Source organism: Photinus pyralis, unplaced genomic scaffold (assembly GCF_008802855.1).
Source record: "Photinus pyralis isolate 1611_PpyrPB1 unplaced genomic scaffold, Ppyr1.3 Ppyr1.4_LG6, whole genome shotgun sequence".
Classification (NCBI taxonomy): Eukaryota; Metazoa; Arthropoda; class Insecta; order Coleoptera; family Lampyridae; genus Photinus; species Photinus pyralis.
The window spans coordinates 41,041,862-41,059,097 of record NW_022170663.1 but is presented as its reverse complement, the minus strand read 5'-3'; the positions used below and the strand labels follow the sequence as shown (position 1 = coordinate 41,059,097).

At 37.8% G+C, this 17,236-nt stretch overlaps 1 protein-coding gene across 2 annotated transcripts; it reads left to right on the top strand.

Annotated features, from left to right (window-relative positions):
• Positions 1-533: 533 nt before the first annotated feature.
• LOC116174259 (ATP-dependent DNA helicase Q4) lies at positions 534-16,685 on the top strand. Of its 2 annotated transcripts, XM_031492144.1 has the most exons (7): positions 534-734; positions 788-1,677; positions 4,944-5,881; positions 6,428-7,384; positions 11,827-11,966; positions 12,022-12,484; positions 15,820-16,685. In XM_031492144.1, exons 1-7 carry the CDS (start codon positions 636-638, stop codon positions 16,371-16,373), a joined length of 4,041 nt encoding a protein of 1,346 aa, XP_031348004.1. In that variant the 5' UTR covers positions 534-635; the 3' UTR covers positions 16,374-16,685. The 2 variants fall into 2 exon arrangements, with proteins under 2 accessions (XP_031348004.1, XP_031348005.1); XM_031492145.1 differs by lacking the exon at positions 6,428-7,384.
• Positions 16,686-17,236: the final 551 nt, after the last annotated feature.

Below are 17,236 nucleotides of genomic sequence, written 5' to 3'. Positions count from 1 at the left end.
CGCCTTGTCAATAGTCATTTAGTGTAGCTGTGACACAATATAGGTACTTTCTAAGGCTAAGCATGGTATTCCTTATCGATCTAGAAGGGGAAGGAAACTACCCCACATGTCAAATCGTCAGCGTTTAACTTAATTGACTGGGCTTTTCGTGAAATTACGGGTTTCACTAAAAGACTACGACATATACAGTGATTTACGGAAGTTGCTCGTTTCTTTAAAAATCGAACATAGTAGGGAAATTAAATTGCATACAAAATCGTATGTTCGCATTTTAAAAAATTCACATTTATTTAAATTTCGCCAGCGTTGTTTCGATATACGCCAACGGTACTTGTCGTTTGAAATTTTGAAAGCAGCCATCTCGCAGTCTTTACTAATCATCGAGGTAAACCAAAACTTTACCATCCTGCAAAGGTTTTAACTGGATGCACTGTATAATAGAATAATTTGTGGTTGGAATAGGTACTCTAGCCACAAGGCCTGAAATCTGTTTAGGGACTTTTACTTTTTACAAGTGCAAAAAGCGCGGTAAGGTAAATGTTTTGGTTATGGCAGAGCTTGAAAGGATAGGTTGAAACAGAAATGTTTCCTATTTTACCTTTTAATAGTTTTAATTATTTAATGTGATATCAAAAATGGATTCAAACAAAAGCAGTTTATATAACAGGTGCAAATATCAAGTAAGACAATGGGAGATTGAATTTAAAAAGAAGCATCGAAGAGTTCCATCGAAGGTATGAACCTTCATTCTCTTATATGGAATTAAGTAATCCTCATTTGCTTTTAGTTAGATATACGTGAGGCTAGCAAAGAGGTTCGTAATGCTTATAAGACGTACTTTCGTCTTAAGACTGCAGAACTGGAAGTAAGCTTAATGGACATTGATGGATTTGAAGGCGAGCTTCAAGTCGAAAACCCACCACCGCCTGTGCACCAAAGCCCTGTTAAACCTTCAACCGAGGAGAATACACCCGTTAGCAGTGAGATAAATGCGGAAGGTACCTGGGGAGCACATTTAAATAAGCAGACAAAGCCTTCCGAAGTTTTAAACTCTGAAAAACCGTCTGTGAATTTAAGTTTCACTCAGAAGTTGTTTGAGAAGTCCAAATCTAAAAAATTACCCAGAAAGTCATTGTCGTTTAATCGAAAGAAGAGCGATGTAGAGTCTAGACCGCAATCCTTGTCACAGCCGGACTGTTCGGTTTCGTGCACCGAGCTGCCCCTCAACACGGACACAGAACATTCTACTTCGCTTGTGAAAACTGTAACGCCAATGCGTACATTTTCGCAACCTATTAGTTTAATGCCTACAATTAATCGTGTAAATGCGAGTCTAACACGAGACGTGGACGCAGGTTGGGTACGACGCGCGTTGAATTGTAACAACGCCTTAGAGGAACACAGTGATGATGATGACGTTGTCGGAAACTCTGAAGACGATCTTGAAGACTCCTGTAGCATAATACAGCCCGCGAAAAAGCAAAGGACTTCGTGCAGCAACGGGGAACAACCAAAAGAACTTGCCACGATAAATTTAACGCATAAACGCTTAGATTTTTCAAATTTATTTCCCAATCAAGATGGAAGCAGTTTAAGGAATGGAATCGCACCCGTTGTCAGTGGGGATTCGACACCTGTGGTGAGCGAGGCAGTGACCACGGCAGCAAAAACCGACAGGTATTTCCAGTGCTTTTTTTTATTTTGCAGGAATCACTGGCCCTTTTCCCATATTCTATATTGATTTCTGCAATATGTTTACAGTAGTCAACGATCATACTTACTGTATGAGATAGATATAAATGCAAGAGTTATTTGTATTTAGATAGTTCAGTACAAATGGTATAGGGGGCGTTCATAGTAAACATTTCTTTACATATGTATGAAATTTAAATTTGCTAGACGGTCAAATTTGAGAGATGAATTCACTTAATCGTGTGAAAATTCCACTTAGGAGAAGGACGTAGATATTTTTCAGACATAACTTTTAGTCATACGTTGTTTTGTGTCGAGGGATTTGACAACGGTAATAGATATCGACTTCGCCCCTCTTGCGTATGGTTCCTGTGCAGGTGTACTATTAACAAATATTTTTGAAAAATTCATTTCCGTCCTAAAATACCAAAGACCAAAATTCATTATAGTGGTCCGATTTGGATAATGTACAGGGTGTCCCATTTTTATAGGGTATTTCCGTAATTGTTAGTGCTAACAAAAAATAATATAGGCGTCATGTGCTCTTTCTTGGATCAAACCTAAAATGGTAAAAATTAAAATTTCAAAATATTCGCTCGCTTAAGAGATCAGGGGAAAATAAAAAAATCGTCAATTTTAAAATGACCGTATATCTTCTCGCTTAAAAAAGATATAGAAAAATGTTTATTAAAACAGTTTCTTTATAATGATTATTGAATAATCTGGCGCATTCCAAAGTGTACGAGATCAGGTAATAAAGTTGTTGGACCTAACCTCATTTTTGTAAATGGAAAACCTGGTATATGTTAATCAAAACGGATTGAATTTTTTTTGTGATAATGTTTTTCAAGAGGATTTAATGTACTACTTTTTAGGTAAAAATATACAGCGTATGTTTGTTGTCGAATTAATGGACTGTAGCTTTTATAATTCTTCTATTAAAATAAAACAAATTGCCGCCTATAAAACCACTTATTTCGGCACATATATCGTTACGTTTTTGTTGTTGTAGTTAGTAATAATGTTTGTTAACAGTTCCGCGCAACTATACCCATTGTGATCGTTTCTTCCATGTATAATTGAAACTGGCCCTCCAGCTGCTCTCTGCACGGACCGGTTACAGAATCCTAGTTTTCCGCCGTGGAAACGCTTAAAAAATGTTGGCCTGTACCGCGTCAGTGGCTTGACGTAATTCTTTCTTCAGGATTCACCTACTGGATGGTTTAGATTGAGAAATGCACAACGCTCTCTGCGAAAACGAGCGGAGCAGATTTGACAGCAAATTGCGGTCGATTAACGAATGCCCTGTGTCCCACTATTTGCATTCATATCTATAGGTACCGCAGTTGTAATTTCTGACCCAATGAGCTCTTTGTCTTGCAGTGATGAATTGTATAAATAGTTACCTATTCCGCGCTATTATAAGCTTGTTATCATGGTTGCGATAGGCCTATTTAACTCTGCTCCCCTTTCTCTTACTGTGTAATTCGGTAACTACAGTGACACCCGCTTCTTTAACTGTTCCTATATACACACGTAACGCGAAAATACAAAAAAATGTATGGCGCCAATATACAGGATGATACATGCAGAGTGTCCCATTTAAAAAATGAGGTTAACTTTAATAACTTTTGTACCTGACCCCGTATACCTATTTTTAAAACGGCTGTTTATTCAACAATCGTTTTAAGGAAACTTTTGTAATACTCATTTTTCTGTATCTCTTTCAATTAAGGAAATACATATAGGGTCATTCTGAAAATGAAAATGTTTTGATTTTTCCTCGTATCTCTTATGTGAGCGAATATTTTCAAATTTAGATTGTACCATTTTAAGTTTGACCTGAATAAGTATTATTTTTAGTGCATTTTTTAAGAATTAAAAAAAATATGTTATTGTTTGCGTTTTGTCCGTCCGTCCGGACTCACTTCTACCGTTTTAAACTACTAGACTATGGTCCTATAGTCCTGGAATTTTTTGCAGTAGGTAGGGTATACCTGGAAGGTGTGCCAGACGGCCATCAAATTTCACTGTCTAAAAGCCCCCCCCCACGAATTATTTCTTGAGATCCTGTTTTTGAAAGTAAAACGTGCATAACTTTTACAATATACGACAACCAATTGGTCTCAGATTTTGCATACGCATGCCTTTAGTGGTGCTAAGTTAAACTTTAGGAAATGAGGGGGTGGGGGTGGGGGTAAACACATGTTCTACCCTTCATGGTATTCTAATGAAAGGTCCCATCGAAATAAATTGGTTTGTACAAACTGTAACTTTCCCTTGTGACTCTTTTTCGAGATCAGTGAGCGATGGGGCCTGAGGGAGGGGGGGGGGGTTAAAAATTAATTTTATCTCTCCTTGTATTCTAATTAAAGGTCTCAATGAAATCAACCGTTTTCTACCAACTACTGCCCTTCATTCTGTTCTCTTATCAAGGTACGGGGAGGGGGATGGGGGTGGAACTAGTTTTATCCTTCATGGTACTCTAATTGAAGGTCTCACCACAAGGTATAAATTTCTACCAACCATAGCCCTCTTCCTCGACCTCTTATCGTGATCGGGTATATTCCCTTATACCTCAAGAATGGATTGTCGGAAGAGGGGCCTCACAAAGGGCGATTGAGGCGTCTGCAAGAAATATATTCATTGGTGATGTCAAAACAAAAGGTATTTCGGTTAAAAAAATGCGCTCTATCTGCATAAGAGTTGTGCACAATTTATTTCGATGCGCTAACAGTTACAGAGATACCCTACAAAAGTGTCGAAAATCCTGTATATTTTTTAGAAAAAGTTTACTACATTGAATGTCATTCCTTACACAAACAGTAGTGCCATCTAACGTTTCAAAAATTACCCATGCAATCCTACTAGATCAAGAACACACTGTATATTATTTACGTTCCAAAATGTGTACTTCTGATTAGGGATGGGCGATTACAGGTTTGAATAATCGATATTATTATTAAAAATAATCGATTATACCGATTAATCAATTAATCAATCACTTGATTAATCAAAAAATCGATTAATCAGATAATCGATTAATTTAAAAGAATATTCAAACCCGATTATCGATTATCATTTGATTATAATCGATTAATCGATTTTTTTGGCCAACGCTTTTTCTGACTATACCATCAGTAACAATTTTGAAAATGTTTATTGAATGTGGCTATACTTAAATAATTTCCGTTTCGTGATTTCAAAGTGTTTTCCACGATTTATACAATAAACCGTTAATGTATTTCCAGAGTTGGTAGCCCCTCGGTGGTGAGTAAATCTCGCGGGGAACGTGCATCTGCCCGTAAAGCAAAGCCACTTAATGCAATGGCACTCGAGCAGTCGGACGAAGAAAATGAAGACCCCTTCCATTCCGATGACGACGATAAGGATGCAGATTTCGAGCCCATAGTTGAGAACGAGCCCGAAAAGGCGACCGATCTTAAAAAATCGAAGAGAAAGATTACAAAGAAAAAATCCGTAAGCAACGACAAGGAAGTAGTTGAAGAGGAAAACTATGAATTGGAATACTCGATTAAACCGCGTCTCACAAAGGTGCCACGTATTAAAAGCGTAAAGCAAGCTATAATTACAAAGAAAAAGGAAAGCGAATCGAAGGAGAAGAAAAGCGAACCGAAGTCGGCGGAACAAAAGCTCATGAATAGGATCGAATCGGGCACTGCGAACAACAATTACGTCCAAATTAATTTGAGGAAAAAAATTTACGTTCGCGGAAGATCGAAATTTAAGCAAAAGAAGAACGCCCTCTGCGGTCCTAACATGGATTTGCGCGGTTGCGACGGCGGTATGCTGACGTGCTTCAATTGCGGCGAGATCGGACATTTCTCTAGGAATTGCAAGCAGAAAAAGGCGGAGACGCTATTACCTGCGTCGGTCGCCGATTCCGACGACGAGGCTTGCCCGTACCCCACATTGGAAGAGGCGGAGAAAATGGCGCAGGAAAGCGTTCTCGCGATCAGGCCTTCGAATCAAGGCAGCTCGGGCGTCACTGATGGCGCCGCCGAGGGGGAGATTGACGAGCACTTTAATGACGAATTTGATAAGGAATTGTTGGCCATAACCGAAAATTTGGAGCAGGAGATTAGGAAGATTGATGTGCAGAAGTACATAGATTCTACGACATATGTTAGGCCCTACTATGGTTTGAAAGATGATGGAGATATTGTAGGTATGTGCAATGTGTCTGGAAAGTATACATTTATTTCGAAAAAGAATATTTGTATTTAATTTTTAGCCATTTTTTCTGGTTACCGTTAGACTTCCTTTTCCGTGGTTGGATTTTTTAGAATTGTTCTTGAAATTTTTCCGGGCGCCCATGCAGACTCAATTATATTATACAATTTTTAGAATCTTTTTTGGTTGTGAAGCGATTAGATCATTAGAATGTGGTGGGTGAAAATGCGCACATGTGCAGAAGTATCTCTGTATCTCTTTTACGTCCTTTAACGCTGCACTAATAAAAGACATACTCACATTTTTTTAAATCTCAAAAGAATGTGAAAGAATAATTTACTTGTTATTGGAAACACAAACATCAATTCGCAATATTTATGTGCGAATTTGCCCCCAAATATTACAATGGAAACTTACATTTGTTTTTAATTAGCTACCGTGCCACTCACAAGTGTCTAAAATTCTTACACGATATTCCACAAGTGTTTTTGCTGAGCTAATTCCTGTTTACGAAATGATGTTTTAATGAAGCCTTTTATAGATACCCCCGATGAAGTATACGATGCATTGAAATTATTCGGACATACCTCATTTCGTGACGGCCAAGAACTTGCAATCATGCGCATACTTGCGGGCAAATCGACCTTGGTAACGCTCAGTACAGGCACGGGAAAGAGTTTATGCTACCAATTACCCGCGTACTTATACTCGCGCAGGGAGCCTTGTATTACGCTGGTAATTTCGCCTCTCGTTTCCCTAATGGAAGATCAGGTGACGGGCATACCCGCTTTCTTGAAGGCGACCTGTTTACATACGAACCAGACGAAAGGACAGAGGGAAAAGGTAATGGAGGCGATCAAACAGGGCAACATAAACGTGCTGCTGGTCTCGCCCGAGGCGGTTGTCGCCGGTGAAAAGTCGTCCGGCTTCGGCTCTCTCCTGCGTCAACTTCCTCCGATAGCTTTTGCGTGCATCGACGAGGCGCATTGCGTTTCGCAGTGGTCGCACAACTTTAGACCGTCGTACCTCAAGATTTGCAGGGTTTTAAGGGAACGTTTGGGTGTGACTGTGGTGCTGGGTTTAACCGCAACCGCGACCAGAGTGACCAGTGACGGTATAATCAAACATCTTTCGATACCTGACGGAAGAAACGGAATAATCAGCGACGTCCCTTTGCCCAATAATTTAATGTTGACAGTCTCTCGAGACCCTAACCGGGATTACGCCTTGTTGACGCTATTGTTATCGGACAGGTTTAAGGATTGCAGGAGCATCATAGTCTATTGCACGAGAAGAGAGGAATGCCAGCGAGTGGCGGCGTTTTTGAGAACTTCTTTAAAAGGCGAAGCCGTAACGCAAGACGGCAATAAGAAGCGAAAACGTTATAATCTTCAGGCTGAAACGTATCACGCCGGTATGGCGGCAAGTAGAAGGAGAACCATTCAAAAAGCCTTTATGAGTGGGGAGTTGCGAATTGTGGTCGCTACTGTTGCTTTCGGTGAGTAAATTTGTATTATTAACCATGTATTGCCATGGTTGTTGAACACATGACATTAGGCTCAATCCGCTCAACCTGTCATGTTTTAGTTAAGTGATAGGTAACATCCAATGCAAATTCTTTAATAATAAATAATAATAAAAATAAAGACAAAATAAAATTTAAAAAAAAAACATAGTCAGGAATCTGGGTATCAAAAAGATGCACTTGAAGATATATAAAATGAATTTGAAAAACAAAAGAAATTTTATTGAATAATTAATTAATCAAAAGTGTAAAATGAATAAAAATGCTGAAAGAGCTCCTACAAATTTAACCAGAATACATTTACATAAGAATGGCATTAACCATATAATAAAAAAAGACGTACAATTACACGTAGAATTCAAAAATGCATTCAAATACGGGAAGTTCTATTTAAAAAAATGTACCATTTTGGCGCCCTACTTTGTGGGCGCTCCCTGTATAATTCCAAATATTTTTAAAATGTGGAGAATATTCAACCATATAATACAAAAGCACTCTATCGAAAAATCTTATCTTCAAGGTACATGACATGCATTTTTAATTAACCGTACCTCCTCCAGTCCCGAAGGTATCTGAAGATCCTGCATACGGTAACCTTAGACTAAAGTTGTATTTCGAGATGAATGCTGCTAACTATCTTTATCATTGCGGATTTAACAGAAGTTGCATCTTACAAATGGGAAATGATTAACATATCTTCTACGCACTACCCCGACGTGGAATTTTGAGGAAATCCTGCACTCTTTTGATTTGAAATCAGATCAACTCTAGAAACGTTACTAAACACAACTTTATCAGAGCAAAAATGGATTTTAACATCCCTACCTGTCAATGTCGGTGGATTAGGTGTGAGGAAAGCAAGTGATTTAGCAATACCAGCTTTTTTGGCTTCAGTAAATAGAGTTTACGACCTTATTTGTGACATGTTACATAAATCTATAACAGTTAAGGTTGATATTCCTTTTTACGATGAAGCTTTGAACTTCTGGAAAACATTACAGCAAAGTTCCAATAGCTTTAATAAAGAAGAACTAACAATACCATCTATACCTTCCGTTCAAAGAAATTGGGACTTGATCAACGTTGAACGTGTAGTAAGATCTATGACACTGACAAGTGAACTCGATATCGCGAGATATAAAGCTTCGGCGGTTCCAGAATCTAACATATGGTTAAATACACTTCCCTCTAAAACCATTGGATTGTTATTGGACAACAATACGTTTCGTATTTCCATCAGCTTACGCCTTGGAACAAACATTTGCGTTCCTCATACTTGCATTTGTGGTACGCAAGTAGACAGCAGTGGAATACACGGACTATCTTGCTCGATGAGCGCAGGTCGACATTCTCGACACTCATCTTTGAATGAAATAATACATCGTTCACTTGCATCGGCAAAATACCCTGCTATGTTGGAACCTGTAGGCCTAAGACGTGACGACAATAAACGTCCTGATGGAATGACCCTTGTGCCTTGGACCAAAGGACAAATGCTAGTTTGGGATGCCACATGCACCGACAGTCTAGCACCATCCCATGTTAATTTATCAAGTAAAACGGGTGGTGCAGTAGCTGAATCTGCGGCAGGTATAAAAATAAGGAAATATTGTTCAATTATAGAACAGAACCATATTTTTATACCTTTCGCAGTAGAGACTTTGGGACCTTGGTGCAGAGAGGCTCGTAATTTTGTGGAGTGTTTAGGAAAACGTATTGCCAGTATTACTGGAGAACCTCGAGCTACTAGTTTTAAATATATTTAAAACAAAAAATCAGTATTGCTATACAACGTGGCAATGCGGCAAGTATAATGGGGACGCTTCCAACTGCGATCCCCATGGAAGAAATTTATTATTTGTTATGAATATTTAAAAATTTTTAACTTTGTAATTAATAAACAAGTGTTTTTTAACTTGTTTTAAGTTGCTGACATCGACATTAGTATATTTAACAATGTATTGAACAGGGACCGCATGTTTCATATTCATGCTGTAACGTTTTTTTAGCGTGACACGTGACTACATTTTCCGTGGGTGAGGCTTACCTCGCACGAAGACGTCATTCTACCTGCGTGAACTTGGCCCCCCAACTTTAGAAAGCAATAATTTTCGCAATTGCATTTTGTTTGCGCGCTGCCAGTTTCAAAATTACGAAGGAATCAAATTTGGGGGGGGGGGGGCAACTTCACAACTGCCCCCAAGTTTACAAATTTGACATTTTTTTTTCTTGTGATCGTTTGCGCTTCGTTTGCGCATGTTTGCCTACCAATACCTTCGTTTGCGCCCCCGTCGTTTTTGAGTTATTCCAAATACAAAATTCCATACTGGCCCCCCATTTTTCAAATTTGCCATTTTTTTTCCATTTGATCGTTTGCGCTTCGTTTGCGCACAATTGCATTTTGTTTGCGCGCTGCCGGTTTCAAAATTACGAAGGAATCAAATTTGGGGGGGCCAACTTCACAACTGCCCCCCAAGTTTACAAATTTGACATTTTTTTTCTTGTTGATCGTTTGCGCTTGCACTTTTCGTTTGCGCCCCCGTCGTTTTTGAGTTATTTCAAATACAAAATTCCATACTGGCCCCCCATTTTTCAAATTTGCCATTTTTTTTCCATTTGATCATTTGCGCTTCGTTTGTGCACAATTGCATTTTGTTTGCGCGCTGCCGGTTTCAAAATTACGAAGGAATCAAATTCGGAGGGGGGGGGGCAACTTCACTACTGCCCCCCAAGTTTACAAATTTCACTTTTTTTTCTTGTGATCGTTTGCGCTTCGTTTGTTGTAGTCTGTTCTGAATTTCATTTTATTTTGCGCTCCGCGTCCCATTTTCAATAAGAATGACAAATATCATTAGAATGCACAATCATTTGTTAAACTTTATTTACCATTAAGGTTAAAGGGCGACTTAGCCTTCTCATTCAAACCTATTAAAATGTCAGTTTAACATCTGCTATAAAATGAAAGATATAAATTGGTACATCAACCCGAGATGACTAAACCTATGGGCACTATGTAAAAGGAACAAAAAAAAAGAAAAAAGTTTTCGTTCCATACATTGATCAGTACTTTCCTAAAGGTCATAGAAACGGTCTATTTTTAGGTTAAAATTTGCTTTCACTAAAAGCATCTGTGGTTAAAATTAAAAACCAAAGAGTTAACGCTTCGCATTCTATGGATTTGCGAGTGTTGACATTGCGCATGCGCACTTTTGATTTTTTTCATATGCGATATGTTTATTTTTACTAGAAGCATCTGTGGTTAAATTCCAAAAACATATCTCTATAAATAATAAAGTTATCATTGCGCATGAGCACATCTGATTTGTACAATACGGGATATGTTTGTATTTACTAGAAGCATCTGTAGTTAAAATTTCAAAGAAATATCTCCATAAATAAAAATGTTGGCATTGCGCAGTCTGCGCGCATGTGCACATTTAATTTTTACTATTTGCGATATTTTGACTTTAGGTAGAAGTATCTGTACTTAGAATTTCAACAAAACTATTAGTAAATAAGAAAGTGGATATTGCGCAGCCTGCGCATGCGCCGCACATTAATCGTCAAAATATTTTCTTGATCAGGTGGCAGAGCCATATGCTAGCGAATGCAAAAAGAACGAATATCTTGGAAACTGTATGAGTAGTTTAGGCCTCGAACAGGCGGACGGACAGAGAAAGTGGCTGCAACAGCGCACCTATTGTAAAATGCGCTAAAAAGTCATCGTGTTTCATTCCTCTGACATCGTGACTACAGAGACCCCGGAGGTGGGCTACTCAGGCTTGTCAGACCCTCTTCATCCAGAACAATGGAATGTAAGGATAGGTAAAGTTAGGGATGAGCATTATGAACAAAATGCAATTGTGCGCAAACGAAGCGCAATCCATTTCAATCACGAAACTTATTGCTTTCTAAAGTTGGGGGGGCCAAGTTCACACATGTCGTCATTCTGCTTGCTCGTCTTGATGTTATGATCCTCACTTGCTTCTTTGAAATGTATACAAAAATGTATTTTCTTTTCTTGAATTTTTTTAATAGGTATTCTTCTATTCGAAACAAACAAATCAGAGATCAAGAATATCGGTCCATCAGTTCTTGAGTTATAAATGTAACTAACCCTACTTTTTTAATAACATAAGATAACTTTAATAATATATAATAATACAATATAAATAATGATAATTAAGATCACTTCACTCCATGCTAGGTTATCAAGACTGTCATGCCCAGGTTGTATATTGATATCTTTAATATATCTCTGAAGAAAAAAAGAACAAGATGGATCGATACCTACATTTCCCATATAAAACATGTCTGAAAGTTTGATAAATGTACCCTGAACAAAGCAGGTACTTATTATTAAAATTTAAAACAGTCAAACCAAACCGTCTAATCTACATTTCCTTACATTTTAGGCATGGGAATCAATAAGTCGGACATACGCGCAGTTATACATTACAACATGCCCATGAGTTTCGAAAGCTATGTTCAAGAGGTGGGCAGAGCTGGAAGAGATGGGCTGCCGGCACATTGCCACTTATTCTTAGATTCGGAGGTAAGTGGGCCAGACTTTACCGCAGTGATGCGCTTACCCGACCTACTTGTTAAAGGGGAAAGATCAAAACGAGCTGAGAAGGCATATCTACGCGAATTCGGTCGACAGGCACATGATAAGGAAGCTACTGCAACGTTGCTTCGTGCCGTGCGCGTGCGCGTCTTCCTGTTCCCGACACGAGGTTGCGTTTTCGATTCAAGAAACCGTACAGGCTCTCGACCTACCCGAGGAGAATATCGAAACCTTGCTGTGCTACTTGGAGCTGCACGGGAAGGGTTTAATAGAATTATTAAGCCATGTGTACGTCACTTGCAAAATTATTTCGTACGGTGGTGCTAACGAGATTCGAAAGGCGGCGAAAGATTGTCCCCCTCTCGCCATGGCCCTAGCATTGCACGCAAATAAAAAGGACCAACATAAAAATATTTTTGAATTTCCGGTTGTCGATGTCGCATCTGCAATGGGTTGGGATAGCGGTATTTGCAAGCACAAACTAAAGAATTTAGAATGGGTTACAGGTACGTTTAGTGAGGAATCTAAACTAACTATAGTAAAAATATCAGTGCCGGATTAAGGGCTCATGGGGCCAGGTCTACAGTTACTGAAAAAGGTGTGTAAACTCAGCGCCGTTAAATTGGCATCGCCATTTTTGTGCAAGGATCACTTGGCGCATTATACATCTAATGTATAATCTCCTATACCTAGATAGGTGTTTTTCACGTATTTTAATTTTTATATAAAAAAATGACGTTTGCTGCCCAATTGTTTCCTTTATGAAAGCGGTTAATTGGGGCTGGTTTCATTTTAATAGAGATTCTGTTTTAGTGTGCGACAAACTTACTGATAGTTCGCGCACAAACAGTCTGAAGCACAAATGGCGAAAGATTTTACGTTTCGGTTAACCACTAAAATGCAAAAGATCGATGATTTAAACATGGTACAGTTGCAAATGTAAATTTAGGACAATCGACATAGGAAAAATATGAAATGTGTGTCAAAATTCAAGTTTTTTTAGAGCGCACCAAACGGATGTAATTTTGACTATTATCTATATAACCCATTAAACTAATTACGGTTAATTATACTTGTCCAAATAGTCGCAATGAAATTTGCCAATTCGGCATTCCAGCAATGCTCTTTTGTTCCTTGGAATGTGAGGTCAAGCGGCGCAATCTGTTATCACGTTGATATTTTCCTTAAACTGCACGACCTTGGCGATTTCAGTCCTGGATTTGCATATGCATTGGGAAACAGTTGCAAAACGAATAAATTCACTATAAAACTTACGGGCGTTATCGGCGGTAAGACAACCAATTGTGTTTTTTATCCCTCCGGAATCAGAATGTTTTTTTATATACTTTTTTTGAAATGGGACATTATTTTGGAAAAATAAAAAAAGATTTAGAGTAAAATCGTTTTTGAATACAAAGAGGTTTCTTTTTTGAATGGAAGATTTGAAAAAATGCACGCTCTTTTTTTGGAACAGGATGAACCGGGATGGGTGGGGCCTTTGTCCCCTGATCTTTGGTTTTTATGTTAAGTTCAAAAGGTAGTATGGAATTATGTTGACCCCATCTTCAATATATACATTGCTCTTTTGGTTTTTAAAATTTCGGAATTTCATCTGAATGCTACCTTTTTTTTCATACCTGTATTTCATCGAACGCTGCCTTTTTTATCATCCCGGAATGTCATCTGAATGCTACCATTATTTTATTTAAATGGGACCTCCCCTTTTTCGTTATTTTTTTTTAAATGGAACCTGCCCTTTTGTTAGTGTACGCCTCTTAATTAAACACTATACAATTTAAATGGGAGTTTATTGAAGAGTAACGATAGCTCCATAGACTGCTCTAATTCTCGACTGTCTTGCTGTCGCATACGAAGTCCCCCATGTGTGGGTCGCGCACCCCTTGTATAAATAAGCTGCCTCAGCATGATGTTTTCATGTTTAACGAAATTCCGCTTACATAAATACAGGGTGTTTAAAAACTACCATTAATCATTGAATTGGAAAATCGTTAAAACTAACCTTTTTTTAAATGGAAATCTTTTATTTTTATAACTGTGTCTTACAATAGTAGATGTTAATTTTATATTTTATTAGGTTTGAATGAGTGGGCTAAGTTTCTCTTTAATAGTAAGAGAAGGTAAAGTGATCACTTTAAAGTTAAGGTTAGATAAAGTGAAACAAATGAATGACGTCTGCCATTCTTGTTAAAACTTGGACACGGAGCACGAAATAAAATTAAGTTTAGAAAGAAAACAATATTGTTTCCACGAAAACGACGGGATAGCCAAAGCTAGCTATTTTTGACATCTAAATTAAATTCAGAATCTTCAAGAGTTATATAATGGTGTATATGGCTTCTGATCTAAAATAATGTTTTGTATTATACACGACGATAAAGGGAGAGTAAGCATTTGCTGAAAGTTAATTCACTTGATTGTTAAAACATTTCTTTGTTCTGGCGGCGATGGTTCGTGGTCGATTCGGATAACGCAAATAGATGTGGGCAGCGATGGCCGCATTTTAAAAATACTCAAAATATATCGCCAGCATATTAAATGCTTCTTGGTTAAATCGGCATTTTAGAAAAGATTACAAATTCAAAAAACTGCACTTTCTGAATGTAAACACAGCAGAATAATTTACAAATTACGGTTGTTATTATTTTATAATGCATCGTGCTTCATTTGTTTAATTTTCCAAGGCCTACCTAAAAGTGTAGGGTCCTTTTGCAAACAATCTTTTGTGCCATCGATAAATACCGGAAATACGTCAAATAAGATACAATTTAAGCATTTTTATTAATTAATGAATTAATCTCATTTTCCCAATATTTGAGGTTAGGAACGAGATTTTGAAAAACGGTTTTTCATAAAGAAAAAGTCATATCATTCCATTTGATTTTTTTGATTTTTTTACGATTTTGGGTCATAGTGTCAAAACTAGCTCCCTGGCGGAGAAAGATTCAACTAAATTACCTATATTTTGGTTGATTCTCATTGCCCAAGGAATCCTCTTTTCAACCATACCAAATTTGTTAAAATCGGTCAAATGGTTAAGAAGTTAAAGCAGGTTATTTAATTTTGTTTTTACGAAAATGATAGATAAACTGGTTCTCTTTAAAAATGTGAAAAAAAAAATGTTTAGTTTATTATGCGAAATTGAAAGAAAATGCAATTTTAAAATTTAAGATGGCAGTTACACCCTCTGTTGGTCATTTTTAGAACTTGAAAATATTTTCCAGCGATTCTTCATGACCGATTTACCCAACAAATTTTTTTACCCCTAAGTCATATGGCGAATGGTTCTCGAGATTTAGCCGAGGACGAGTCTTATTGGGTCACCCAGTACAGAAAATGACGAACTACTTCTTCAATCATTCAAATAGGGCGGAACGCCTCTAATAAAACTCGCGAAAAACCAGCTTGCTTGCTGTATTTAACGAAACACCACATCCAAGTTATGATGCATGTCTTATGACGTTTTTTTCTATTTTCCCGACTCTTAATACTGAGTTTTGCCAAAGATGGTGGAAAAAAGAGATTCCTGCAGCAGATTAATAACATTAACAAATTCATACTGTCCATTAACTTTAATAATAGTCTCGCTTTTAGAGCATCTGCAATGCTATACGAGTGTACTAGAGCTAGGGACACTTAATTGATGATTTTTTAAATAAACCATAGTAGAAACAAACTGTAAACTTTGAAATGGAGCCCTTGGGGCCTTAGGGTTACAACCCCCATAGCCCTTCTTTAATCCAGCACTGATGCTATGGTATGGAATACATTTCACAGTTGGAGGACAAGTATGTAATGAATTTTTAATTGGTGGTTATTTCAGAAAATAGACAACCGAAACGCTCAAAACTAAACGTCCAGTTTTCCAATTTAGGTTTTCACATACTCGCGCCGGGAAACCTAACCGATGCCGCTTTGGACAAAGCCTTAGACGATTTACACGTTCACGTACAAGAGCAAGAACGTACGTCACTACTTCAGCTGCACGCGGTGCACACCACACTCTCGTCAGTTGTGAAACCCACCTTTAAAATGTGCATCTCCAACGACGATATCCTTGAAAGCGTAACGTCGCTAAGAGAGAAAATTCGAGCATACTTTGACGATCCACATCCTCTGGAAAAATTACCGAAATTACCCACAAATTCCGTCAACGAGGAACAAATAATAAGTCACACCAGAGCTTTGATTGGTATGTATCGAGACAATACGTTTACGGGACGAACGATCGCGCGCATCCTGCACGGAATACAGAGTCCCAATTATCCGGCTGTGATTTGGGGTAGATGCAAATTTTGGCGCGCGCATCTTGGCACTGATTTTCACGCCATTTGCCAAATTGCGACGAAGGAAATATTGCGCATGCGTGATATATAGTATTTTAAGACTGAGCCGTATAGCAATTTTAGACGTTTGTGTGATTTTTGACTATAATTTTATTGTATGTGTGTTTTAATAGACAATGAAATGGTGTTTACTTTGTAAATATAAATAAAATTGGGTAGTTCATCTTAAGGCCAAAGTAAGTAACGTAAAAACACACAGAATGCAGTCATCTGACAGAAACTTATAAAGGTAAGTTCATAGCTCTCCGTTCATACGTTTCCTTTTGTTCTTTAGCCAATCAGAAGACAGCAAATTTTTAAATCTTACGTAAAAGTTGGTTGAAGTTGAACATTTACGTTTCAGTTGGTCCGTTTTTAACAAGAGTGAGGTTATGTATGGTACGTTAACAGTTCGCCTATTCGTTCTTCACGGTAATAATCATAGCAACGTGTTCTTACTTTCGTACCATTTTTACATACTGAAAATCACGGAGGGTACAGTACAAAATAAAATTTAGGTTATGATTATACCTTGTAAACGTACGATATCAACGGATTGCTATGAACCTTAACAAAATGTACTATCCGTTGGACGGATCAACGGAGAGCTACGAACCCACCTTAAGTATACTTGCCTAGGCAATTGTTTATTTATTTTATTTCACTCCTTGATCTTGGCTCCATGACCTAACAGTATACAGGTCACTAACAAAAGGTAATCATCATACTCCCCAAACATCCTATATATTTTTTATTTTAATAAAAAAATACGATCAAATTACCAATGACTAGGGTTTCAGCTTGAATGAAAAATGTAGAAAAAATTAAAATAGCACGGTGGTCTATCATAAACAATTCCAAAACTCAATCGTGTATCAAAATGTCGGAGGATTTCATAATCTATTAGAATTAGAT

Bases quoted from the DNA above. Each gene is read 5' to 3' on its own strand.
- LOC116174259 (XM_031492144.1), top strand. From the start codon at position 636: ATGGATTCAAACAAAAGCAGTTTATATAACAGGTGCAAATATCAAGTA. The intron at 1,678-4,943 runs GTATTTCCAGTG...ATGTATTTCCAG, and splicing joins ACGGCAGCAAAAACCGACAG to AGTTGGTAGCCCCTCGGTGG. The intron at 5,882-6,427 runs GTATGTGCAATG...AGCCTTTTATAG, and splicing joins AGATGATGGAGATATTGTAG to ATACCCCCGATGAAGTATAC.